The 25,971-nt window shown below is 39.0% G+C and overlaps 2 protein-coding genes and 1 long non-coding RNA gene across 3 annotated transcripts; all 3 read left to right on the top strand.

Moving 5' to 3' along the window:
- Nucleotides 1-126: 126 nt before the first annotated feature.
- Nucleotides 127-15,107, top strand: LOC127511440 (deleted in malignant brain tumors 1 protein-like; the record flags this gene model as incomplete). Its single annotated transcript, XM_051892252.1, has 16 exons — nucleotides 127-463; nucleotides 554-859; nucleotides 1,082-1,387; nucleotides 1,610-1,915; nucleotides 2,135-2,453; nucleotides 2,667-2,974; nucleotides 3,062-3,367; nucleotides 3,590-3,895; nucleotides 5,402-5,583; nucleotides 5,676-5,846; nucleotides 6,002-6,208; nucleotides 6,286-6,518; nucleotides 6,707-6,773; nucleotides 6,860-6,951; nucleotides 7,050-7,212; nucleotides 14,742-15,107. Coding segments are annotated over 16 exons (3,669 nt in total), but the record flags the coding sequence as incomplete, so codon positions are not given.
- A 6,091-nt stretch (nucleotides 15,108-21,198) lies between these two features.
- On the top strand, nucleotides 21,199-22,937 carry LOC127511439 (deleted in malignant brain tumors 1 protein-like). Its single transcript, XM_051892251.1, is given in 3 exon segments — nucleotides 21,199-21,238; nucleotides 21,665-22,003; nucleotides 22,177-22,937. Coding segments are annotated over 3 exon segments (765 nt in total). The 3' UTR covers nucleotides 22,563-22,937.
- A 199-nt stretch (nucleotides 22,938-23,136) lies between these two features.
- On the top strand, nucleotides 23,137-25,644 carry LOC127510547 (uncharacterized). Its single transcript, XR_007929667.1, has 4 exons — nucleotides 23,137-24,150; nucleotides 24,253-24,345; nucleotides 24,574-24,929; nucleotides 25,105-25,644. It is a non-coding gene; the product is annotated as an uncharacterized LOC127510547 (long non-coding RNA).
- Nucleotides 25,645-25,971: the final 327 nt, after the last annotated feature.

Here is a 25,971-nt window from a genome sequence, read left to right as displayed (position 1 = left end):
ATATAAGAAATCATGAATTATAAAAGGTCTTGTTCTTTCAAATGCCATATGTCGCTGATCTTTTTCAAATAAAAGAAGATACAGCAACTATGTATAATATATGTGGGAGGAAAAAAACAACTTACTTGTGTCTTTATATTATTTCTGTGGATAACAGCAGTCAGGTTGGTAAACGGCAGTGACTCCTGTTCTGGACGAGTGGAGGTTCACTATAATGGAACATGGGGAACAGTGTGTGATGATGACTGGGATCTGACAGATGCTGCAGTGGTGTGTAGAGAGATGGACTGTGGGAAGGTGATAGAAGCAAAGAGTGCTGCTTATTTTGGACAAGGATCAGGACAGATATGGATGGATGATGTTCAGTGTTCTGGGAATGAATCTACACTAAAAAACTGTTCATCAAATGGATGGGGAGTACACAACTGTAGTCATCAAAAAGATGCCGGAGTCATCTGCCAATGTGAGCCAAAATATTCAAAGAATTTAAATAATGTTTTATAATAAATTAAAAAGAATCGATTTATAGTTTTTCATATTATGTGGATAACAGCTGTCAGGTTGGTGAATGGCAGTGACCCCTGTTCTGGACGAGTGGAGGTTCTCTATAATGGAATATGGGGAACAGTGTGTGATGATGACTGGGATCTGTCAGATGCTGCAGTGGTGTGTAGAGAGATGGGATGTGGGAATGTGATTGAGGCAAAGAGTGATGCTTATTTTGGACAAGGATCAGGACAGATATGGATGGAAGATGTAAATTGTGCTGGCACTGAGTCCTCACTAAAAACGTGTTGGACAAGTGGATGGGGAATACATGACTGTGAGCATTATGAAGATGCTGGAGTCATCTGCAACTGTGAGTCAAAAACATTCATAACTGAATAATTGAATATTGTACATTTTCTTTTTAAATGAATGATCCAAGAGAGCTAAATAGAAGAAATCTTGAATTAAAGAAGGACTTGTTCTTTCATATGCCGTATGTCATTGCTCTTTTTCAAATTAAAGAAGGCAAACAAATATCTGGGGAAAATAAAACATCTTACTTGTGTCTTTATATTATTTATGTGGATAACAGCTGTCAGGTTGGTGAATGGCAGTCACTCCTGTTCTGGACGAGTGGAGGTTCTCTATAATGGAACATGGGGAACAGTGTGTGATGATGACTGGGGTCTGTCAGATGCTGCAGTGGTGTGTAGAGAGATGGGCTGTGGGAATGTGATCGAGGCAAAGAGTGGAGCTTATTTTGGACAAGGATCAGGACAAATATGGATGGATGATGTAAACTGTGCTGGGAATGAGTCCACACTAAAGAACTGTAGGACACCTGGATGTGGAATACATGACTGTGAACATCATAAAGATGCTGGAGTCATCTGCAACTGTGAGTTAAAAACATAATTGAAGCACAAATTTAATATTGTACATTTTATTTTGTAAAGGAATGACCCTACAGAGCTAAATAGAAGAAATCTTGAATTAAAGAAGGTCTTGTTCTTTCGAATGCCATATGTCGCTGATCTGTTTTAAATAAAAGAAGATACACAAATATGTGGGAGAAAAAAACAACTTACTTGTATCTTTATATTATTTGTGTGGATAACAGCTGTCAGGTTGGTGAATGGCGGTGACTCCTGTTCTGGACGAGTGGAGGTTCTCTATAATGGAATATGGGGAACAGTGTGTGATGATTACTGGGATCTGTCAGATGCTGCAGTGGTGTGTAGAGAGATGGGCTGCGGGAATGTGATCGAGGCAAAGAGTGCTGCTTATTTTGGACAAGGATCAGGACAAATATGGATGGATGATGTAAACTGTGCTTGGAATGAGTCCTCACTAAAAACCTGTAGGACACCTGGATGGGGAATACATGACTGTGGACATTATGAAGATGCTGGAGTCATCTGCAACTGTGAGTCAAAAACATTCAATTGAATAATTTAATATTGTACATTTTCTATTTTAAAGGAATGACCCAAGAGAGCTAAATAGAAGAAATCTTGAATTAAAGAAGGTCTTGTTCTTTCGTATGCCATATGTCATTGCTCTTTTTCAAATAAAAGAAGGCAAACAAATTTGTGGGGGAAAAAACAACTTACTTATATCTTTATATTATTTGGTTGGATTATAGCTATAAAGTTGGTGAATGGCGGTGACTCCTGTTCTGGACGAGTGGAGGTTCTCTATAATGGAATATGGGGAACAGTGTGTGATGATGACTGGGATCTGTCAGATGCTGCAGTGGTGTGTAGAGAGATGGGCTGTAGGAATGTGATAGAGGCAACGAGTTCTGCTTATTTTGGACAAGGATCAGGACAGATATGGATGGATGATGTAAATTGTGCTGGGAATGAGTCCTCACTAAGGCACTGTAGGACATCTGGATGGGGAATACATGACTGTGGATATCATAAAGATGCTGGAGTCATCTGCAACTGTGAGTCAAAAACATTCATAATTGAAGCACAAATGTAATATTGTACATTTTATTTTGTAAAGGAATGACCCTAGAGAGCTAGATATAAGAAAACATGAATTAAAGAAGGTCTTGTTCTATCAAATGTCATATGTCACTGATCTTTTCCAAATAAAAGAAGATACACAAATATATGGGAGGAAAAAAAACAACTTACTTGTGTCTTTATATTATTTGTGTGGATAACAGCTGTCAGGTTGGTAAACGGCAGTGACTCCTGTTCTGGACGAGTGGAGGTTCTCTATAATGGAACATGGGGAACAGTGTGTGATGATGGCTGGGATCTGTCAGATGCTGCAGTGGTGTGTAGAGAGATGGGATGTGGGAATGTGATCGAGGCAAAGAGTGTTGCTTATTTTGGACAAGGATCAGGACAGATATGGATGGATGATGTTCAATGTGCTGGGAATGAATCTACACTAAAAAACTGTTCATCAAATGGATGGGGAGTACACAACTGTAGCCATCAAAAAGATGCTGGAGTCATCTGCCAATGTGAGTCAAAATATTCAAAGAATTTAAATAATGTGTAATAAATGAAAAATAATTGATTTATAGTTTTTCATATTGTGTGGATAACAGCTGTCAGGTTGGTGAATGGCAGTGACTCCTGTTCTGGACGAGTGGAGGTTCTCTATAATGGAATATGGGGAACAGTGTGTGATGAGTACTGGGATCTGTCAGATGCTGCAGTGGTGTGTAGAGAGATGGGATGTGGGAGTGTGATCGAGGCAAAGAGTGAAGCTTATTTTAGACAAGGATCAGGACAGATATGGATGGATGATGTAAATTGTGCTGGCACTGAGTCCTCACTAAAAACGTGTAAGACAAGTGGATGGGGAAGACATGACTGTGAGCATTATGAAGTTGCTGGAGTCATCTGCAACTGTGAGTCAAAAACATTTATAACTGAATAATTGAATATTGTACATTTTCTTTTTAAATGAATGATGCAAGAGAGCTAAATAGAAGAAATCTTGAATTGAAGAATGTCTTGTTCCTTCATATGCCATATGTCATTGCTCTTTTTCAAATTAAAGAAGACAAACAAATATGTGGGGGGAAAAAAACATCTTACTTGTGTCTTTATATTATTTATGTGGATAACAGCTGTCAGGTTGGTGAATGGTAGCAACTTCTGTTCTGGACGAGTGGAGGTTCTCTATAATGGAACATGGGGAACAGTGTGTGATGATTACTGGGATCTGTCAGATGCTGCAGTGGTGTGTAGAGAGATGGGCTGTAGGAATGTGATAGAGGCAACGAGTTCTGCTTATTTTGGACAAGGATCAGGACAGATATGGATGGATGATGTAAATTGCACTGGCACTGAGTCCTCACTAAAGAACTGTAGGACACCTGGATGGGGAATACATGACTGTGGACATCATAAAGATGCTGGAGTCATCTGCAACTGTGAGTTTAAAACATTCATAATTGAAGCACAAATGTAATATTGTACATTTTCTTTTTTAAAGGAATTTAAAAACCATTTAAAACCTCTGAAAGCTAGATATAAGAAATCATGAATTAAAGAAAGTCTTGTTCTTTCGAATGCCATATGTCGTTGATCTTTTTCAAATAAAAGAAGATACACAAATATGTAAGAGCAAAAAACAACTTACTTGTGTATTTTCCATAGTTTTGTCTGACCCTGCTGGATTTTCATTTGCAGTTCTGTTTTATTATTGTCTTCATTCTGATTTCTGTCATATTGCAGGTTTAAATATGCTGCAAGAAGGATGCGATGTAAGTTGAGTTTCTGCATTGTAGATATATTTGAAATATGAATGTGATTTTCTATTTATTCTTGATGGTTCCGTGCACAAACTACATTTTGTTTGCTATTAATGTTGCAAAACATGATTAAAATCACAGTCGGTCTTACTTACCACTTAAAGCTGTGATAATTGTGATTTCAGAGTCAGACCTCAGGAGAATCCTTTCAAAATCTTCTCGATCAGATAGAGAACATTACAGCTCAAATGCTTTTTGTGACTGTAAGTCTTCAAGAGAAAAATTATAAAATAATCAAATCTGCGTTGGTTGATTGACATAGCAGTTATGCCTTACTGACTCTCTTAACTACATTTAACTATTTATCTGATCAATAAATTAGACAGTGACCAGCATTTTCACTTTGGCCTTCAACGCTTCAGAGAAGATTTTAGAGACATCATCATCATCATCATCAGCCAACACAACTGAACTAGCCTCCTATGGAAACCGCATGTTAAAAGCCAGCGAGAAACTCATATCTACATTGGTGAAGCCAACAGACAAAAGTGACAGTGACAGTTTTACTCTTGCTGCTGTAGGTGAGTAGAGAAACCGTTATCATTGATGATGAAACCTAGAATATGTCATGGACTTCACAGTATATAGAGCAGAGAGCAGAGGTGGATCACAGGTGGCAGACACCAACAATGATAAATCTAGCTACAGTAACTATATAATTGAGTATGAGCTACAAATGTTTTAACTGAGAACAGAAACCACCACTATTGGTGGTTCTTCATCACAGATGACGAACCACCAATAGTGAATATTCATTTTATTTATTTGTCATTTGTGCAAATTGATTTTATTGGATTTTTATAAAAAAAAAAATATTGCAAATAAATTAATATAGCAAATAACTGCTTGTTTGTTTTTAATCAGAGGGACAAGTCTTCATGGTTGGACCAAACGTCACCTTAGTTAAAAACCCTCGACTTGACACAACCAATTCTTCTGTGGACATCGATCTCATTGGGATCGCCAAGAACAACAATGAAAGTATGTGAAAATGTTTTCATTTGATTGCATTTTTTTTTTTAAATCATAAAAAAAGAGACATCATACCATCATCACTAAAGCACATTTACTTATTTTTTGATAGTTCATGTTTTAACATAGTATTGCATGTACGCTTTCACACAGCATCAGCTTCTGTGGCATTCATGAGCTACAACACAATGGAGAATCTACTGAAGCCAAACTTATTCAACACACCAAATGACACGGATAAAACCATGATGTCCACCGTGATCTCAGCTACTCTTCCCAAAACCAACAACACTGAACTCACCAAACCAGTCAACTTCACCTTCAAACACATCAGAGTGAGAGTCTGAAATGTGCTTTTGTCCAACCGCAACATCATCTAATATTCAGTGTTGTAATATTTTCTGCATGTTCTTTCTTCTTTTTGCAGGAGCTCGACCCCAATGGTTCTCTGTCCTGTGTGTACTGGAATGTCAGTGAGTGGGTTGTTGATGGTTGTTCTGTTTTAAAGACCAACAGCAGCTTCACCGTGTGTTCCTGTGTCCATCTGTCAACATTTGCTCTAATCATGGAAACCCCATCAAACCAGCTCTCATCAGAGGTACAAAAGTGAACAAGTAAAACTCCTCAAAAGATTGAAACATTGAATGCACTAGCCGAATTCAAATGCAATCTAGAAAAGATGGTCAACATGTATAGTGACCGTTGAAGAACAGCACAGATTTGACACACATATCCTCTGACATGTTTTCTCAGAGCGACTCACTGCTGGAGTGGTTGAATTTGGTGTGTGTGATCGTGGGGCTGGTGTTCTTCAGTTTGGCCCTGTTGTCCTTTGCCCTTTGTCAGTGGAGTCCTGGAGTGAATAATGTGGCTCGAATCAACCTCTGCATGAGTTTGCTGTTGGCTCACCTTCTGTTCCTGCTCACACAACGGTTCCTGAGCCTCATACGCCCTCAGCAGGTGAGAATGATAAAGGAGCCCTACAGCTCAGCGCAGCCTCACTGACAATCATCATAACCGTCTCTCATTGTCTCCAGGTGTTGTGTGCCGTGATATCAGGCATTGTGCACTTCTTCTTTCTCTCCGGCTTTGTGTGGATGTTCATTGAAGCAGTGCTGCTCTACATCTGTGTGAAGAACCTATCACGGATCAGCTCCGAAAAAAGGGAGGTGCTTAGCAGTGGATTCCTGTGTGCGATTGGATATGCGGTTGCTCTGGTTGTGGTGGGCGTGTCTGTCTGGCTGGTTCCTGATGGCTACGGCAGCGAACAGTGAGTTGTTGTTTTTAAGTTGATATGTTTCGAAAGATAAAGCAGCTCAGTGCTTTTGTGACATTACTGCTATCTGATAAAAATAATTTTTTACACGCATTGTATCAACATCATGGACGAGATTAAAATCATTAATGTTTCAATAGTCAAATTCACTCAGTTATTACATTGTGTTTTCCTCTAAACAGCTGCTGGATTAAAAGGGATAAAGGTTTTATCTGGAGTTTTCTGGGTCCTGTTACTGTTATACTTGCAGTAAGCACATTTCTTTATTTCTTATGATTTTATTTTGTATTAAAGAGAAAACAAGGTGATTAATTATTCTTTTTTCTACTTTTCAGTTGAACATGATTCTCTTCATCAGCATCATCATCAATCTGAGCTCAACTCTCAAAAATCTGAATGCTGAAATTTCACAGATGAAACAAACCAAGTATCAAACGTTCAGATTTGAACACTCCATAGAAAATATAAATATATATTCATATATACACATATATATACACATAAACTCTCTTTCTTTCTCTGCAGGATTATGGTGTTTAAAACACTGGCTCAGTTTGTGGTTCTTGGTTGCTCCTGGATTCTTGGTTTATTCACTAATGGCAGTAAGGTGCTGGAGATCCTCTTCCTGATCTTAAACTCCCAGCAGGGAACCTTCATCTTCCTGATCTATTGTGTCCTCAATAATGAGGTCAGATATCACTCAATTTACCATCATATTCCATGTCAAAACTGAATATAAAAGATTAGTACAGTTGCTACTGCTCTACCATTTTCTTTCCTGTGATGGAATGTTCAAATGAGCCAAGAATCGTCAAAAAAACAACAGTCAAAAGTTCAAATTTAAACAGACACAGAATGCCTTTGAAAGGATTAATGCTCTGCAGTCAGACAGACAGATCAAACGCCAAGCATTTAAAACTACTTCAAACTTTTAGGCCAGGCTATCTCAAGCTTTTTTCTATTTTGTCCTCAGTAATGAGTTCAGTCATTTTATCATCCTGCTCCATAGGAAAACGTCTCGGTTATGTATGTAACCCTTGTTCCCTGAAGGAGGGAACGGAGACATGTACGTCAGTAGTGACCGACGAATTGGGATATCGCTAGAGAGTCCTATCAGCTTCGAGTGAACTATAACAGGCCAATGGAGTTGGCGTGCGCTATTTGCATAATGCGCACCGCTCCCGCCAAGTGGTATAAATAGGGGAGCAGATGCCATCGCACTCTGTTTTTCGCTGAGGAGACAACCTAGTCCGCACTACAGCGAGGGTACAGCAACTGTGGCGACGGGACGTACGTCTCCGTTCCCTCCTTCAGGGAATGAGGGTAACATACGTAACTGAGACGTTCCCTTTCAGTCGGTCACGTTCGACGTACGGTGACAGAGGTTTGGCCTGACATCAGACACTCCGCAATGTCTGAGCCGAAGGGGGAGGCGGAGGAACTCAACAGGGCCAAGCGGGGAACTTGACTGGAGTAAAAAAGGATGCACGTATCAGGCCCAGGGGGCGGGAGTGGCATTGCAAGCTGACACTAGAACGGGCTCTTCTTGCTACCGGCTGGTGGAAGCGAGTACACAGGAAGATACCGGTTCTACACGAAGGCTATAGAATCTAGCGAACGTGTTAGGTGTCGCCTAGCCCGCAGCTCTACAGATATCTGTCAGCGAGGCACCATGCGCCAGCGCCCAGGAAGAGGCCACTCCTCTGGTGGAGTGGGCTCTTATTCAGGTCTTATCCAGATCCTTGGAGAGTCACCGGGCCCGAATTCCAGGCACGATTCGTCAACCGAAAATGAATGCAGGTCCCCCTACCCTCTTGAGCGAGGCCAATGCAACCAGGAGGACGGTCTTTAGGGACAGTACTTTTAACTCAGCTGATTGCAAAGGCTCGAAGGGACGACCCCGGAGAGATGTATTTTAGAACCAGGATCAGATCCCAAGAGGGTACAGAGGGGGGCCGGGGAGGATTCAGTCTCCTCGCCCCCCTCAAGAACCTGACGATCAGATCGTGCTTCCCTAGCGATTTACCATCAACTGCATAGTGATGTGCGGCAAAAGCGGCAACATACACCTTGAGGTTGGAGGGAGACAGTCTTCGCTCCAGGCCCTCTTGCAGAAAGGAAAGCACGGCTCTGACCGAACATGATCGGGGGTCCTCTCAGTGAGAGGAGCACCATTCGACGAACAGGTTCCACTTCAACGCATAGAGGTTCCTCGTAGAAGGAGCTCTAGCGGAAGTGATAGTATCTGCGACCGCTTGCGGGAGATCACTCAGAACCTCCGCGTCCCGTCCAGGGACCACACATGGAGTTTCCACAGGTCGGGACGCGGGTGCCAGAGGGTGCCCCGTCTCTTAGTCAGGAGGTCCTTCCTCAGAGGAATGGGCCAGGGAGGTGCTGTCGCGAGGAGCGTGAGATCCGAGAACCAGGTCCGAGTGGGCCAGTATGGAGCCACTAACAAGACCTGCTCCTCGTCCTCCCTGACTTTGCACAGGAGCTGTGCGAGAAGGCTCACTGGGGGAAACGCATATTTGCGTAGGACCCAGGGCCAGCTGAGTGCCAGGGCATCCGTGCCGAGCGTGCCGCCGGTCAGGGAATAGAACCACTGGCAGTGGGCAGTCTCCGGGGAGGCGAACAGAACTATCTGTGCCTCGCCGAAGCGCTGCCAGATCAGCTGGACCACCTGGGGATGGAGTCTCCATTCGCCCGGAAGCGGAGGCTGCCGTGAGAGCTCGTCGGCTGCACGGTTGAGCACGCCTGGGACATGAATGGCACGAAGCGACCTCAGATGCTTCTGACTCCATAGCAAGAGATGGCGGGTGAGTTGCGACATACGGCGGGAGCGTAGACCACCCTTATGGTTGATGTACGCAACGGCCGCAGTGCTGTCTGAGCGGACCAGTACGTGCTTGTCTGTCAACAGCTCCTGGAAGCGGCCCAGTGCAAGAAGTACTGCTTGCAACTCGAGGCAATTGATATGCCAATGCAGTTGGGGCCCCATCCACAGACCCGACGCTGCATGCCCGTTGTACGTGGCCCCCCACCCCGTGGCAGAGGCATCTGTGTGGACCACAGCATGCCTGGACACTTGTTCGAGGGGATCTCCAGCCCGCAGGAACAAAGGGTCCGACCACTTGGTGAGGGTGCGACGGCAGTTCGGTGTCACGGGGACATGGAACGTACCGCGCTGCCACGCCCATCTCGGGACCCAGCCACAGAGCCAGTGTTGAAGCGGCCTCATATGAAGCAATCCGAGCAGCGTGACTGCGGCTGCGGATGCCATATGCCCCAGGAGCCTCTGAAACAGTTTCAGTGGGGCTGCTCTCCTGCGCTTGAGCGTACTCAGGCAGGTCAACACTGACCGAGGAGGGCGGTCCGGGCGACCGAATCCAGTTCCATACCAAGATAAGAGATCCTCTGCCCGGGGGAGAGTTTGCTCTTGTCCCAATTGACCCGAAGACCCAACCGGCTGAGGTGAGCTAACACCACGTCCCTGTGTTCGCACAACTGCTCCCGCGAGCTGGCCAGGATGAGCCAATCGTCGGAGGTAGTTGAGGATGTGAACGCCCTGTTCCTTGAGCGGAACAATGGCCGCCTCCGCAACCTTCGTAAAGACGCGGGGCGACAGGGCCAGCCCGTAGGGTAGGACTTTGTACTGATATACCCGACCCTCGAACGCAAACTGTAGAAGGGGTCTGTGACGAGGCAGAATAGAGACATGAAAGCATGCGTCCTTCAGGTCGATCGCTGCAAACTATTCCTGGGGATGGATGCATTCGAAAATGCGCTTCTGCGTAAGCATCTTGAATGGCAGCCTGTGAAGGGACCGATTCAGGACACGCAGATCCAGGATTGGCCGTAGCCCACCGCCCTTCTTGGGTACAATGAAGTAGGGGCTGGAGAACCCTGACTCCATATTGGCTGGAGGGACCGGCTCGACTGCATCCTTCGCCAGGAGGACAGCAATCTCCGTCCGGAGAACAGGTGCATTGTCCAGGAACACACGAGTGTAATGGACACCCCTGAACACCAGGGGACGCCGGCTGAACTGAATCGCATAGCCGAGTCTGATGGTATGATTGAGCTAGCGGGACGGGCTGGAAAGCGCTAGCCAGGCTTCCAGACACCGAGCCAGCAGGACCAAATGCACCACAGACATACCGGGCGTGGGGCAGCGAGGTAGAGTGCTGGGACCCGACTCGAACGGCATAGCGGCCCGTAGTGGGGTCAGACTCTGCAAGGGGGCAGTGTGAATGGGAGACAGCACATGGGAGGCGGCCTCGACCAACACACTGGGACCTGCTGGCGAAGTGAGAGGAGGCTGAGAGTGGCGAGGTGTGGCCTCGCGCACTGCCAGCCGCGCCCTCTTGGGACCTGGAGGTTTAGAAAACAGTTCTACTTCGTGGGTACCGCTGGACTCCGGAGAGCCAGCGGAGGAACAAACCAAAATTCTCCACCCTCAACTTCATGTCCAGAGCCCAACCCTGACTTATTCACCAAAAGTAGTACTTTTCTGATTCAGAAAGAAAAAATAGATCAGGGAATAGGTGAGGGGACTCCACCTCATTTGATGCACTTGAGTCTCGACCACGCATCTAGAGCGCCGAATAACGCGCTGGGTTGCCATGGCAACGCACGCTGTCAGCCGACAGCTCGACGGCACACGGCACGCTGAGCACTCAAGCCCTTACGAGAAAGGCAAGACGAACAACGCGCCAACGTGGGCATGCTCTCTTTTTTTTGTTTTACAAGAAAATATGAACCACCCACAAACACAGTCTTAGCACGCTAAGCAGACATGAGAGAAAGTGATTGTGGCCGTCAGTGAGGATAGGAAACGACCGCCTCCAGAAACGCCCAGACAGAATGACGTCTTGAAAAAGGCGCAGTGTCTGTCTGTGAAGCTCTTTTAGAAGCTCTTGTTCTTTGTGCCGAAGCACACAGGGAACAGCCGCGATGTGACTGCAGGTACACTTTTCACTCCCTGAGTCACAGACACAGAGGAACCGACCCAAATCGCAAACCAAACGGGGCAAACAATGCTGTGAAAACAGCAGTTGAGAGCTGTATAACAGTTCGAAAAGCTCACTCTGGGAAAGCTTGCGGCCTCTCTGTAAGGTGCCATAAAGCCAGCACTGTAGAACAAAAGCTCTTCAAAGGCTTGTAAAGTCACTCTCAGACTAATAGCAGGAACACACAGGTTGGCTCCTCAGCGAAAGACAGAGTGCGATGGCATCTGCTCCCCTATTTATACCACCTGGCGGGGGCGGTGCGCATTATGCAAATATCGCACGCCAACTCCATTGGCCTGTTGTAGTTCACTCGAAGCTGATAGGACTCTCTAGCGATATCCCAATTCGTCGGTCACTACTGACGTACGTCGAACGTGACCGACTGAAAGGGAACCATTGATCAGTGTCTTTCTCCAAAACAGTATATGGAAGAAAAGTAAAACATCAGAATTTACTTCTGAAAATGCTAATCTAGTCTCTTAGGCCCCGTTTAAACTAGTGCACTTTCGTTTTAAAACGCATAACTTTTGCTACAGTTACACCTGTTGTTTACACTACTCTGGCGTTTTTGACCCTCAAAAACGGAGACTTTTTAAAAGCCACAGAGCCTGTTTTAGTTTGAAAACGCCAGGGTTACTTTTCAGTGTAAATGGACCAAAACAGAGACTGGCGTGGCTGCCCCTGTTCACTCTGTGTATCCTTGACAACTGTGTAAACAATAACATGGAGACTGAACTACAATCTTTGCTGGCTTTGTTGTCATTTTTTAGCAGCCATTGAGCAGTTAAACTCTGCATTTTTTTTTACACTTACATGCGAATGCCCAGTCTGCATGAACGGTCATGTGACATGCGTTTTCAGTCGTGTAGTGTAGACGGAGATCGTTTCTGAAACACTGTGGAAACGCCAATGTAGACAAGGATTGTTTTCATTTTAAAACGCCGCTTTAAAACGAAAACGCACTAGTGTAAACAGGGCCTTAAAGGGGTCATATGATGCTTTTTAATGTTTTCCTTTTCTTTTAGTATGTAATGTATCTGTTTGTGCATGAATACGATCTGCAAAGTTACAAAGCTCAGTTTCCCACAAAACAGATTTATTCACACCTCGATCAAAGTCCAGATATTACTTCCTCAAACATCTACGTCACAATGTGAAATATTAGCATAATGCCGGGCCAAAAGCTAACATAAAGAAAGAAGGCGACGCTACAGTGAATTGTAGTATTGTCATCATGTCGTGGAGACGCTGTGTGTTTGAAAGCAAAAGCAAAACCATTTTGTTTGGCCTTCCGAAAATGGATGAAATTAGGAATCAGAGGTTAAGATTTATTTAGAAAGTTGTTCCTTAACAGTACAACCCAAAAGTTTGCTTGTATACAGCACATTTTACAGAGGACCACTTCCTGAAACTAGGAGAGTACAACGCTGGCTACATACAAAGGCTACTTACCACTGTAAAACGTTCTGCTCAAGTCGTACTTGGTGCTGATCGATTGGCTTGATCATCCACATTTTCAGAATCCAACACTTGGCTTGAACTGATACAGAAAAACAGACATTGTTAACTGTGTTTACAACTTCTTAAAGCCTCTGAAGCTTGCAATTATGGTAAGGGGCATTACATTTCCGACACGCGTTTGAGGCATTTGGCCAATCACAATGCACTGGGTCTGCTGGCCAATCAGAGCATTCTGAGCTTTTTGGAAGGAGGGGCTATGTAGATATCAACACGTTTCAGACAGACTGGGAATAGAGGAGTTGCAATTAGGGGTGTTCGATTCCAGGTTTTTCGGAGTAGACTCCAAGTAGATTCCCAACTCCTGGAATCGATTCCATTTGCTCCATTTACTTTAAGTAAAAACAGGGTCGGCAATATAGGAACACAGGATTGCCATCATTATTTCACATTAAAGGTAGGACTTTTTTTTTTTTCAGATGTAGGATGTATGACGTAGGCGTAACGTAAGATTAGGTGAGAATTGACAAATGCAGAAGCGCAGAGGATAGAGTAAAACAAAAACAAATTAGTAGTCTAAGATGAGAAGTTTTGAAAAAATAAATGTCAGATTTCGATATAAGAGAAGAGGAGCTACGTTCTACGTTGGGTCAGAGGTCACCCTTCTGCTGGAACTAGACTCTCTCATGAACACGTGTGCGGCTGTTGCCGGAAGCCAGTGATGATTATAGTTAATAAAGTGTTAGTAACACTTCAGTCTAGGGTCCGATTCTCACTATTAACTAGTTGCAACATTAACATTCATATTACTATGATATTGGCTGTTTATTAGTACTTATAAAGCACATATTAATGCCTTATTCTGCATGACCATATTCAACATCACTTAATCCTACCCAATACATAAACTTAACAACTACCTTACTAACTATCAGTAATTAGGAGTTTATTGAGGCAAAAGTCATAGTTAATAGTTAATTAATAGTGAGAATTGGACCCTAATCTAAAGTGTGACCAAAGTTTTAAATATGGATATTTTTCTTACAAAAACCCATCGCATTTATTAACCCACTGGGGTCGTATGGATTAGATTTATGATAAATGGATGTGCTTTTTGGGGCTCCGAAAACTCAATGCCATTACAAAGCTGGGAAGAGCTATGATATTATTTATTATAACTCCGATTGCGTTTGGCTAAAAAAAGAAAGTCCAACACTATCTCACGACCAATTCGTATGTATTTTACGAGGTGGCTAATTCGTATGAATTTATACAATTTTTCTAAACCCCAGTGACTGGTAGGTTTAGGGGTGGGGTTAGGGGTACGTCATTCGTACAAATTTGGCAACTTCTAAAATACGTACAAATTGCCCTGAGATCAGGTTGGAAAGTTATATACACCTAAGGGTTAAGGGTGAGTAAATTATGGGATAATTTTCACTTTTAGGTGAACTATTACTTAAACCTATTCTACACCCAATAATCAAAATAATGAACTTTTAAAATAGCATCATATGACTCCTTTAAAACAGTAATTTCTTACCTGTTTATTATAAACAAATTCCATGTTGGTTCATGAGTTCATTCATGTCATAATAGTAATAAGCATATTTCTTATTTCTTTCTCATGATTTATGTTAAAGTGAACTAGGTGATTCATTATTCTTTTCTACTTTTCATTTAAACATGATTAACTGGTTAAACTGATCTCATGAACTCACTCAGCTCCTCTCATCTCATTCTTGTCCAGGTCAGGCAGCAGTACAGAAACTGCTTCAGATGTCTTTGCTGTGGACTCCAACAACACTGAGGACTACAGCATCATTTTGCAAAATAAACAATCCTAAATATTTGCAGCTCATACTGTTTACTGCTAAATATCTATTTAAATGTGGATTGATGTGTGATTTTATATCCTAACTTGTAAAATACTACATGTTTAACTAAAAGTAAATTTGACAAGACCATTATTTTTATAATAGGTTATTTTATAGTCTAAATGATTGATTTATTCTGAAATAAGAATGTCTCTTGATGATTTTGTCTAATGTGTTCATTGACATCTCTGCTCATCTACTTTTAATTTGTGAATTGTATTATGTTTGCTATGTGTTAAAATGAGTACAAGTAATTATAATAAAATAACCGGTTCATTTGTTTGCTGGAGTGGATATTTAATTCAGTGCTCATTTCATAATGCCTCATCGATACACAACAATATATACACTGTATTTTATACAAGACCTTTAACAAACATCTATAAATTATAAAGCAACTCATTCTCCCCCTGACAACATACACATTGCAGTTTTAACAGTTGTAACTTCTCTTTTGTATTTACAGTTGAGTGATGACTGCATTCTACAAACAAATTAAATTCAGAAAAAGTCAGGTGGTGAAAACATTACATTTGAATTTAATCTTTAAAGTGGTATGCATTTAAATAGTCTCTTTCTCAATAATTAATTGTAAGATAAATGTTCAACATCAACTTGTTCTGTTTGCTATGCCTTTTTAGGTAACACTTTAGTATAGGGAACATGTATTCCCTAATAACTACGATTTTTCCCTCAATAAACTTCTAATTTACTGCTTAATAATAGTTAGTAAATTTGTTCTTAAGTTTAGTTACTGGGTATGATTAAGAATGTAGAATAAGGTTATGCAGAATAAGGCTTTAATATGTGCTTATTAATTACTAAACAGCCAATATTCTAGTAATATGCATGCTAATAAGCAACTAGTTAAAAGACCCTAAAATGAAGTGTTACCTGTTTTTATAATCTGAAATACAACTGACATTTCAAAGCTTTCGGCAAAACATTTTCTGAATAAATGAGCAAACGGCAAGAAGTCTTTCAATGATCCTGCTCTCCCCTACTTCATTGTGTGATGAAATAAAACTATGGCATCAAAAGGATAAAAACCTTTAAGCAAGTAAACAGCAGTATCACTTTTTTTTTTTTGTAAAAATAGAAACAAAAGTTTTGACTTGTTGATTTTGGTCACAAATATGGTGTTAAAAATGCAGGATTATGTAGTTTGTTATGTTTGATCATATTTAGAAGTGAGTAATTTCATCTACTGGTAGTATGATAATGACTTTCCAAAGTTAAAAAAAACGTCCATAGACAGAGGCTCAGTGTTTGATCTAATCTTCTAAACAAAATAGGGCATGCATCATGCAAACCACTGTAACTTGGTGTTATGTGGGGAAACCACGTGTGAATTTAGAGGTAAAATTTTGTTTAACAAATATTTTTTTAAAGCAGTCAACAAAACATGTCCACATTTTCACAGCACTTTTCAAAAAGACAGACTCAATCCAAGGTGAAGAAGAGAGACGTTTAGCAGGTATTAATAGCATCATATTTTATATGTTTGCAAATATAATTACTTGGTTTTTATTTTTTTTATTTTGTGATATATTTCATATAGCTAGCTATGCTCGTATTGATAATAGATTAGAGGGGTTATTGTTAAAATGTGTCTACTTTGGACAATATGCACAGTGTACTGTAATGTATATTTGATAACAATATGACTAAATACAATTAGAAACAATTATAAAATTAGACAATTGCTTCATAATAAATATTTAGAATATATCTTATACAGCAATTATTTAAAATGATACTGATAACATTATATGTCTATAACATTCACTGTTTATCACATAAATTTGAGAAGTAGGAAATGATTCCCAATAAAAAAAAAAAGAGAGACATTTAAGTGCATTTTTACTTGAATTACATTTCCAGTGTCTAAGCCATAGATTTCACTACTATAACATTTTAATTTGTGTATTTTACATTATGTTTTCTGATATTCATCTTTATCATTTCACATTATTGATACATGATAAAATCAGGTTATGCTTTATTTCGATGATCCACTTTAGACATTCTAACCATAAAGTAACTTTGCAACTACATGTCAACTAACTCTCATTACAGTAATAACAGACTGTTAGTAGACTGTTAGGTTAGGGTTAGTAGAATAAGTTGGCATTTAGTAGTTGCAAAGTTACTTATAGTCAGCATAATGTCTGTTGAAGGACCATCAAAATGAAGTGTTAGCAGATATTATGCAGGCAGTCTACTAATACTTTAATGACTGCTAGTTGACATGTATTTGCAAAGTTGCTGATGGTTAGAATATCTAAAGTGAACTATCGAAATAAAGTATAACTTAAAATCATCATGTTACATATTTATATGTATGACTGTTTAAGTGAACCACACCCATTATGGTCATAATTTGCATTCAGTTGCTTATCTACACAGTTTAAAAAGTGTATTATTAAATAAAATATTAAATACAGTAGTTTGATATTTTTATTAATTGAGAAAGCAGTGTAGAAAATAAGACAAAACAATGAATGTTTTGTGTGAAGATTCAACATGAATAATATATCATATATCTATTATATTTCTAGCCGCTATGCTGTGGTTCATGAAATTCTTTCTTCTTCTGGGTAAGAGAACTCATGATACACACCGAAACAAATCTTGGTCACTGCTACATTTTCAGCACAGTGAAAGCTTATATTTCTCAAAACTAATTCTAGTTGTTTTAATTATTTAATAACCTATTGAAAAAATAATTAGGATCTTTGACTCTATAGGATGTATAGGTTATACAACTGCCAGTGCAGATGGAATCAGACTGGTGAATGGACAGTGACTCCTGTTCTGGACGAGTGGAGGTTCTCTATAATGGAATATGGGGAACAGTGTGTGATGATGACTGGGATCTGTCAGATGCTGCAGTGGTGTGTAGAGAGATGGGCTGTGGGAATGTGATCGAGGCAAAGAGTGTTGCTTATTTTGGACAAGGATCAGGACAGATATGGATGGATGATGTAAATTGTGCTGGGAATGAGTCCTCACTAAAGAACTGTAGGACAAGAGGATGGGGAAGACGTGACTGTGGACATCAGAAAGATGCTGGAGTCATCTGCAACTGTGAGTTAAAAACATTCATAATTGAAGTACAAATTTAATATTAAACATTTTCTTTTTAAATGAATGACCCTTGAGAGCTAAATAAAAGAAATCATGAATTAATGGTCTTGTTCTTTCAAATGGCATGTGTCACTGCTATTCAAATAAAAAAAGATACACAAATTTATGGGAGAGAAAAAACTTGTGAATTTACAGTATATTATTTGTGTGGATAGCATCTGTCAGGTTGGCGAATGGCAGCAGCTCCTGTTCTGGACGAGTGGAGGTTCTCTAGCTAGATATCGTATATCTAGAATTTAAGAAAGTCTTGTTTTTTCGAAATGGCATTTTGTCATTGTTTTATATATTTATTTATTTATGGGTCAAAGACGAGACATCACCATTTTGGTGTCTGCATCAAATTAAATTTACACATAAAAAAACATGTTAAATGCAAGCAGTGCTTAAATGCAAGCTTTCATATTTCAAATAACTTTTGAGAAAATAAAATGTCAACATATGGGGGAAGTAATGTTCCAAAGTGTAAAATTGTCATTCAGTGTAATGTCTGGACTTTGATTTTACCATTACATCTTTAAAAAAACATATAAAATACCAATTTAAAAAAATATATTTGTGTTCTTGGCATTTTCAAATAAGTGTTGGCTGTCATAAATTAAAAGGACTATGTCTTACTGTTTTGTTTTTTTTGTTTGTTTGTTTGTTTGTTTGTTTTTTAAGTATTTAAATAACCAGGGGACTTTTGTTCCAAATATTCAGTTTTTTAGAGGTCATTCAGTGTAACAGGCTCAAAAAACCATTCTGAAATTAAATAAAAAACAGATCTGTGACATCATCAAATGGCACCCTGAAGATCAGTGAAACGCCAAAAATTATTTTTGAAAAATAAGCAGATACTGTGAATAATTTTGATTAACTTTAGTGGTCTAGCTCACTGTTTGATATAGGAGGCCAGTTAATGGCCTGCAATATAAGCTGGAGTAGACATTTTGTCATTCAGGGTAATGTTTTTGTCATTCAGTGTAATGCAAAGTCTCTGTTACTCCACAGTGTCATCCATTACTGAAGGACAGTATCACTGTATAAATTACAGTTTTAGCATCTTATTTATTTTACAGATAAATGAGGAATGTTTAGCACTGACAAATATGTGTTAAACTTAATAAATATTAATATTTTAGTGCATTTTTGTATTGTTTAATTTGGTTATTGATTCATTTTAGACACCCATGAACAGAGAGAGTTGAAAGACACTGTAAAAAGCCAAAAAGCTAATAAAGTAAATGCAGACCCAGTAGCTATAGTGGCACTCTTAAAGCCCATTCACACCAAGAACAATAAAGATAACTATAACAATAACTATTTTAGCGTCCACACCAACGAACGATAAAACTGTTCATTCTAACCATGCACTGCAGTTTTCAGTCATTTACCACTTTAAATGTTGGAGCTCTTTAAAGCAGAATAGATTTTGCTTGGCTGTCAATGTTTTTATCATTCATCAGCTGGGAAACAAATCACTCTGAAACAGATTCCAACAATATTGTTTCTCTGTGCCATTATCATTATAATTGTGGTGTGGACTCTGCTATTCTTTAGAATTTTTTTAACTATATGTTTATCATTATCATTATAGTTATCATACTTTGTGTGAACAGGCCTTTAGCAAGGAAAAGAGCAAGGTATTCAGGATTGCAATTGTCAGAATAATATCTTACCAATATTTCTGAACAGAGTTTCCCTTCAGTACGGTATGTCACAAGTTCAAAAGAGACCACTGAGGGGATTATTCACCCAAAATACTCATCCCGATAACGTCATTTATGTCGGCAAACATAAAATATTCATAAACATAGCTGCATGCTGCAATTTTTTGGGCAAAACCAAGTGACAAGCTAAGCAAGCATGGCAGGAGCATCAGAACAGTAGAATAAAATGCTTATTATTTTTCAACATCTGCTTCTGCTGTCATTTAATATTATTAAATTATTACATTCAAAATTATATTAAAGGAATATTATTAAAACTAATTTAATGATACAGACTAAATACTAAAAACACTGCAATTATGGGAACAATGACAATATTATCTCCCTTTTTGGCAAAACATCATTCAGAGTAACAAACCATGGTCATCCAGTGTAACGGAAATATTTATGTAAAAATTAAAAAATATACTTATTTTGACCTGTACTTATTAAAATATATAAAAGAATATGTGATCATATTAAATTGTATTATATTTTAAATGATTTTCACTTCCTTATAAAAACTTCTTGTTGACACGTGTAAAACCTATAGTGGTTTGGAGGATAGTGGCAAAGTATAAAGATTTAAAAAATTACAATTAAGTATTAGATTGCTGCACTGTGATGCTTACATTTTTAATATGTCATCACATCATTATTGTTTAAATATGCCTAACATGACATTTCAGTGGGTGTTTTCTTTAAATCATGGTAAAAATGTATTATAGTAATAATTTTTGCTCAGAAAAAAATATAAAATTAAACAGGACACATTCTAATGTATGGGAAAAATACAAAATTTAAGCCTGTATTACACTCTTATTTTTTGACGTTTGAAACCCCCTATTCGTCTTTGACCCATATACAAATAGGTGGGAGAAAAAAATTACTTGTGTATTTATATTATTTGTGTGGATAACAGCTGTCAGGTTGGTGAATGGCAGTCACTCCTGTTCTGGACGAGTGGAGGTTCTCTATAATGGAACATGGGGAACAGTGTGTGATGATTACTGGGATCTGTCAGATGCTGCAGTGGTGTGTAGAGAGATGGGATGTGGGAATGTGATAGAAGCGAAGAGTAAAGCTTATTTTGGACAAGGATCAGGACAGATATGGATGGATGATGTAAATTGTGCTGGGAATGAGTCCTCACTAAAGAACTGTAGGACAAGAGGATGGGGAATACATGACTGTGGACATCAGAAAGATGCTGGAGTCATCTGCAACTGTGAGTCAAAAACATTCATAATTAAAGTACAAATTTAATATTAAACCTTTTCTTTTTACGGAATGACCATATAGCGCTAGATAAAAGAAATCATGAATTAAAGGTCTTCGTTCAAATGCCATAACCACTGCTATTCAAATAAAAGAAGATACACAAATATATGGGAGAAAACAACTTGTGTATTTATATTATTTGTGTGGATTATAGCTGTCAGGTTGGTGAATGGAGACAACTCCTGTTCTGGACGAGTGGAGGTTCTCTATAATGGAATATGGGGAACAGTGTGTGATGATGACTGGGATCTGTCAGATGCTGCAGTGGTGTGTAGAGAGATGGGATGTGGGAATGTGATAAAGGCAAAGAGTGACGCTTATTTTGGACAAGGATCAGGACAGATATGGATGGATGATGTAAATTGTGCTGGGAATGAGTCCTCACTAAGGAACTGTAGGACACGTGGATGGGGAAGACATGACTGTGGACATTATGAAGATGCTGGAGTCATCTGCAACCGTGAGTCAAAAAACATTCATAATTTAAGTACGAATTTAATAGTGTACATTTTTGTTTTTAAGGAATGCCCCTAGAAAGCTAGATTTAAGTAATCATGAATTTAAGAAGGTCTTTTTTTTTTTTTTTTTTTTTTTTTTTCAAAAAAGCCATTTTGTCATTGTTTTTTATTTATTTTAAATAAAAGAAGAATCACAAATAGATAGGTGAAAAAAAATTACATGTGTCTTTATATTATTTGTGTGGATAACAGCTGTCAGGTTGGTGAATGGCAGTGACTCCTGTTCTGGACGAGTGGAGGTTCTCTATAATGGAACATGGGGAACAGTGTGTGATGATTACTGGGATCTGTCAGATGCTGCAGTGGTGTGTAGAGAGATGGGCTGTGGGAATGTGATCGAGGCAAAGAGTAAAGCTTATTTTGGACAAGGATCAGGACAGATATGGATGGATGGCGTGAATTGTGCTGGGAATGAGTCCTCACTAAAGAACTGTAAGACAAGAGGATGGGGAAGACGTGACTGTGGACATCAGAAAGATGCTGGAGTCATCTGCAACTGTGAGTCAAAAACATTCATAATTAAAGTACAAATTTAATATTAAACCTTTTCTTTTTTTAAGGAATGACCCTTGAGAGCTAAATAAAAGAAATCATGAATTAAAGGTCTTGTTCTTTCGAATGCTATATGCCACTGCTATTCAAATAACAGAAAATACGCAAATATATGTGAGAAAAAAACAACAACTTGTCTTTATTATTTGTGTGGATAACAGCTGTCAGGTTGGTGAATGGTGGTCACTCCTGTTCTGGACGAGTGGAGGTTCACTATAATGGAATATGGGGAACAGTGTGTGATGATTACTGGGGTCTGTCAGATGCTGCAGTGGTGTGTAGAGAGATGGGCTGTGGGAATGTGATAGAGGCAAAGAGTTTTGCTTATTTTGGACAAGGATCAGGACAGATATGGATGGATGATGTGAATTGTGCTGGGAATGAGTCCTCACTAAAGAACTGTAGGACACCTGGATGGGGAAGACATGACTGTGGACATCATGAAGATGCTGGAGTCATCTGCAACTGTGAGTTTAAAACATACATAATTGAAGTACAAATTTAATATTTTACATTTTCTTTTTTTAAAGGGGTCATGAACTGCATTGTTTTATTGTTTTATAATGTTTCCTAGGGTGCACTTATAATGTTAGTATGGTTTTACATCAAAAATTGTCATAATTTAGAAATCAAAGGCATTTTTCCTACTCTCATTTTTCCTCTTATTTGAACGCTCTGTTTTAAGGGGCGTGTCTGCTATGAGACTTCAGTGTAAACGCCCACTGCTGTGATTGGCTAACATCTTTGCATATGAAATAGCTAAGTATTACTCTCTCGAAAACTTTTAACACGTTTTTACTATTACAGCTCTCAAGGTTAACTAATCGTAAAAAGTGTTGGTTATAGCATTACATCTATGAGATCTTTTAGATCTATGGCATTATATTTAGATCATGGCATGAAAGGTTGCAGTGATGAACATTGTAGCTGATCACAGACATGTTGTTGAGGACGCGTTCTTTGATCACTTTCGACATATAATTTAATCACCGCTTAAATAACAGATTGTTTTCATCCTACTAAGAGAAACAACGTGAAGTTGATCGTTTAGTCACTGGTTTGATTTACTGACACACAGACAAAGAACATCTGACTGTACATGAATCATTACATATCAGATCAGGCATTAGAATTAACAGTTACTTACATGTTGTTGCATTACTGTTGAGTCCATATCATAAAAGTCTGTTTGCAAAGCCTGCTTCGAAATGCAATTGATTTACCAAAGAATACACAGTGAAATGTACCGAATACAAATAAATAATGCTCAACTGAGACATTCACATGGTTGTAAAATAAATAACCATATTCCTAGCATAAGGATCCTTTGAAAGGTAATGTTATTTTTAGTCCTGTATCGCTCTTCTCTCCTCGTCATCTCACAAACATGCCAGTGGGCAGGGCTAATGTTGCAATGATGAAGTAGGCGTTGATTTCTTCTGCGGAGGCGGCGTTTCACCTATAGGCGCATTCCAGGATCAGTTGTTCACTGGGCCTGGTGTCAATAAAAGGTTTTATTGGACTAACAAGGAAGTTTTCAGTTCTGAAACTTACAAGATATTCTTATAGTACGATGACCTCTTATATATCAAAAGCTCAAGAAAAAGTTGATTTCTCAATTCATGACCCCTTTAAGGAATGACCACAGAGAGATAAATAAAAGAAATCATGAATTAAAGGTCTTGTTCTTTCAAATGCCATATGCCACTGCTATTTTTCAAATAAAAGAAGGTACACAAATATATGGGAGAAAAAAACTTGTGTTTTTATATTATTTGTGTGGATAACAGCTGTCAGGTTGGCGAATGGCAGCGACTCCTGTTCTGGACGAGTGGAGGTTCTCTATAATGGAATATGGGGAACAGTGTGTGATGATAGCTGGGATCTGACAGATGCTGCAGTGGTGTGTAGAGAGATGGGCTGTGGGAATGCTACAGAGGCTAAAAAAGGTGCTTTTTTTGGGATCGGCTCAGGACCAATATGGATGAATGATGTAAATTGTTATGGGAATGAGCTTACTCTAAAGATATGTAGATCACCTGGACAGGACGTACAGAACTATAGTCATAAAAATGCTGGTGTCATCTGCCAATGTGAGTCAAATCATGAATATAAATAAGACACCATTCAGAACATTACTAGTACTTGTTTAAACATTGAACTAATGTAACATTCATCATTTTTGTCTTTGAAAGATGGCAATTTGTCTTCAACAACTGCAATAACAAACTCAACAACAGAAGAGAAGTCTACAGCTGCTGTCACCAGTTCTCTAAGAAACAACTCTTGTGCGTGAAAATATTACCTCTTTTGAACAATGTGCAAACCTTTCATAACATTTTCTAGCAATTTTTAATTAACAAATCTTGCAACGTGTTTTTACCAAATTTGAGACGTGCTAAACTAAGCAGTTACTATAGAAACAAATATATTAACAAATAATATAATAATATTCATATTTCCTTATCCTTATGTCATAATAAAATAACAGAGATTCAGATTCACGTCTATTTCAGATCACTTTACCTATATCAGCGATTCAAAAAGCTGGATTGACGCACTGGGATACTGCAAAACTCACCACCAGACTTTGGTGCACATTTTAAATGCCACGGCACAACAGTACATCACACAGATGCTGAAGGGTAAAGAAATCCCCAATGGAGTGTGGATCGGGCTTGAACGGAGTATGCTCTTCACTTGTTCGCCCTGGCTGTGGACCGGTGGGCCGTATGTGGACTATGCACCATGGCATCAAACGTATCCAGTGGACAGAGGGAGCAGGTTTTGTGGAAAACTTCTTAAGGACAAAGAGAACGTGTTTGGATGGGTGGATGCTTGCTGCCATGAGCACCTTCCTTTCTTTTGTCAGGTCAGTATGTTACCAGCACTGCATTCATTGATGTGATCTTGATCATAAATAGCTGTGAGTGCAGTATTCATATGTTTTGTCTGTCTTTAACTGAATGCTCAATACTGGTTTAATTCTACAAGTGCCTTAAAGAGCTAATGGAGACTAAAATAACTCTTTTGTCATGTTTTATCAGGGATGAAACACTAGGCGGAGCTGTTTCCTAGTTTGGAGTCGGTTGGTGATGATCACAGAAAGTCATGATGTTTTGATAAACAATTTTTGTTTTGTTTCTAAACAATTTACAGTAATATGCAGCCCTGTGGTGTGGACTTGCATTTGCATTACAAAATTATCAATTTCTCTGTTTGTATTAGCTCTTAAATCTTTAATAATGCATGTAATGATTTTAAAACCAGCCTTTCTGCATAGCTGATGGAAAGCTGCCTATATGCTAAATATATTTTAGATTCCATGTGAAAATGTGAATCTTCTTTCTTTGTTTTGTCATAGTTTATACTGAGATGATCTATATGACTAATGAACTTTATTAAAGTAAATGTTATGTGTGCCTATGGTTTGAGGTTTAGTTGAGATTCTTATTTATTTTCCTTAATTTACCATTTAAATGTTTTTAATTGCAGTCAGATTTTAGTGTCATGCATAATTCATAACTAGTAATTAATTTAAATAATGTTTTTGAAATGTTTCTCTAAAGATTTTTGATTACTATCAACTGGTAGCAAATTATGTGCATTATAAAATATCTGCATTTGCTGTTTTAATAAATCTGCATTATGAATAATAATAAACCTTTATTTCAAAATAAATCTTGAGCAGGTTTTCTTTTTGTATGCAAATAGCATAATTTGGTTAAGATTAATTTTTGAAATTGAAGTACTGATATATTTTTGTAGAAGTAGGATAGATAGTTGTGACAATGGGCATAAACAGCTTTTTTTTGTATTATTATCATGAATAGTTAATAATAATAATAATAATAATAATAATGGGCTAATTATATATATATATATATATATATATATATATATATATATATATA

Source organism: Ctenopharyngodon idella, chromosome 4 (assembly GCF_019924925.1).
Source record: "Ctenopharyngodon idella isolate HZGC_01 chromosome 4, HZGC01, whole genome shotgun sequence".
In the NCBI taxonomy this organism is placed as follows: Eukaryota; Metazoa; Chordata; class Actinopteri; order Cypriniformes; family Xenocyprididae; genus Ctenopharyngodon; species Ctenopharyngodon idella.
The sequence above is the reverse complement of the archived record's forward strand: the minus strand, read 5'-3'. Positions and strand labels throughout refer to the sequence as shown.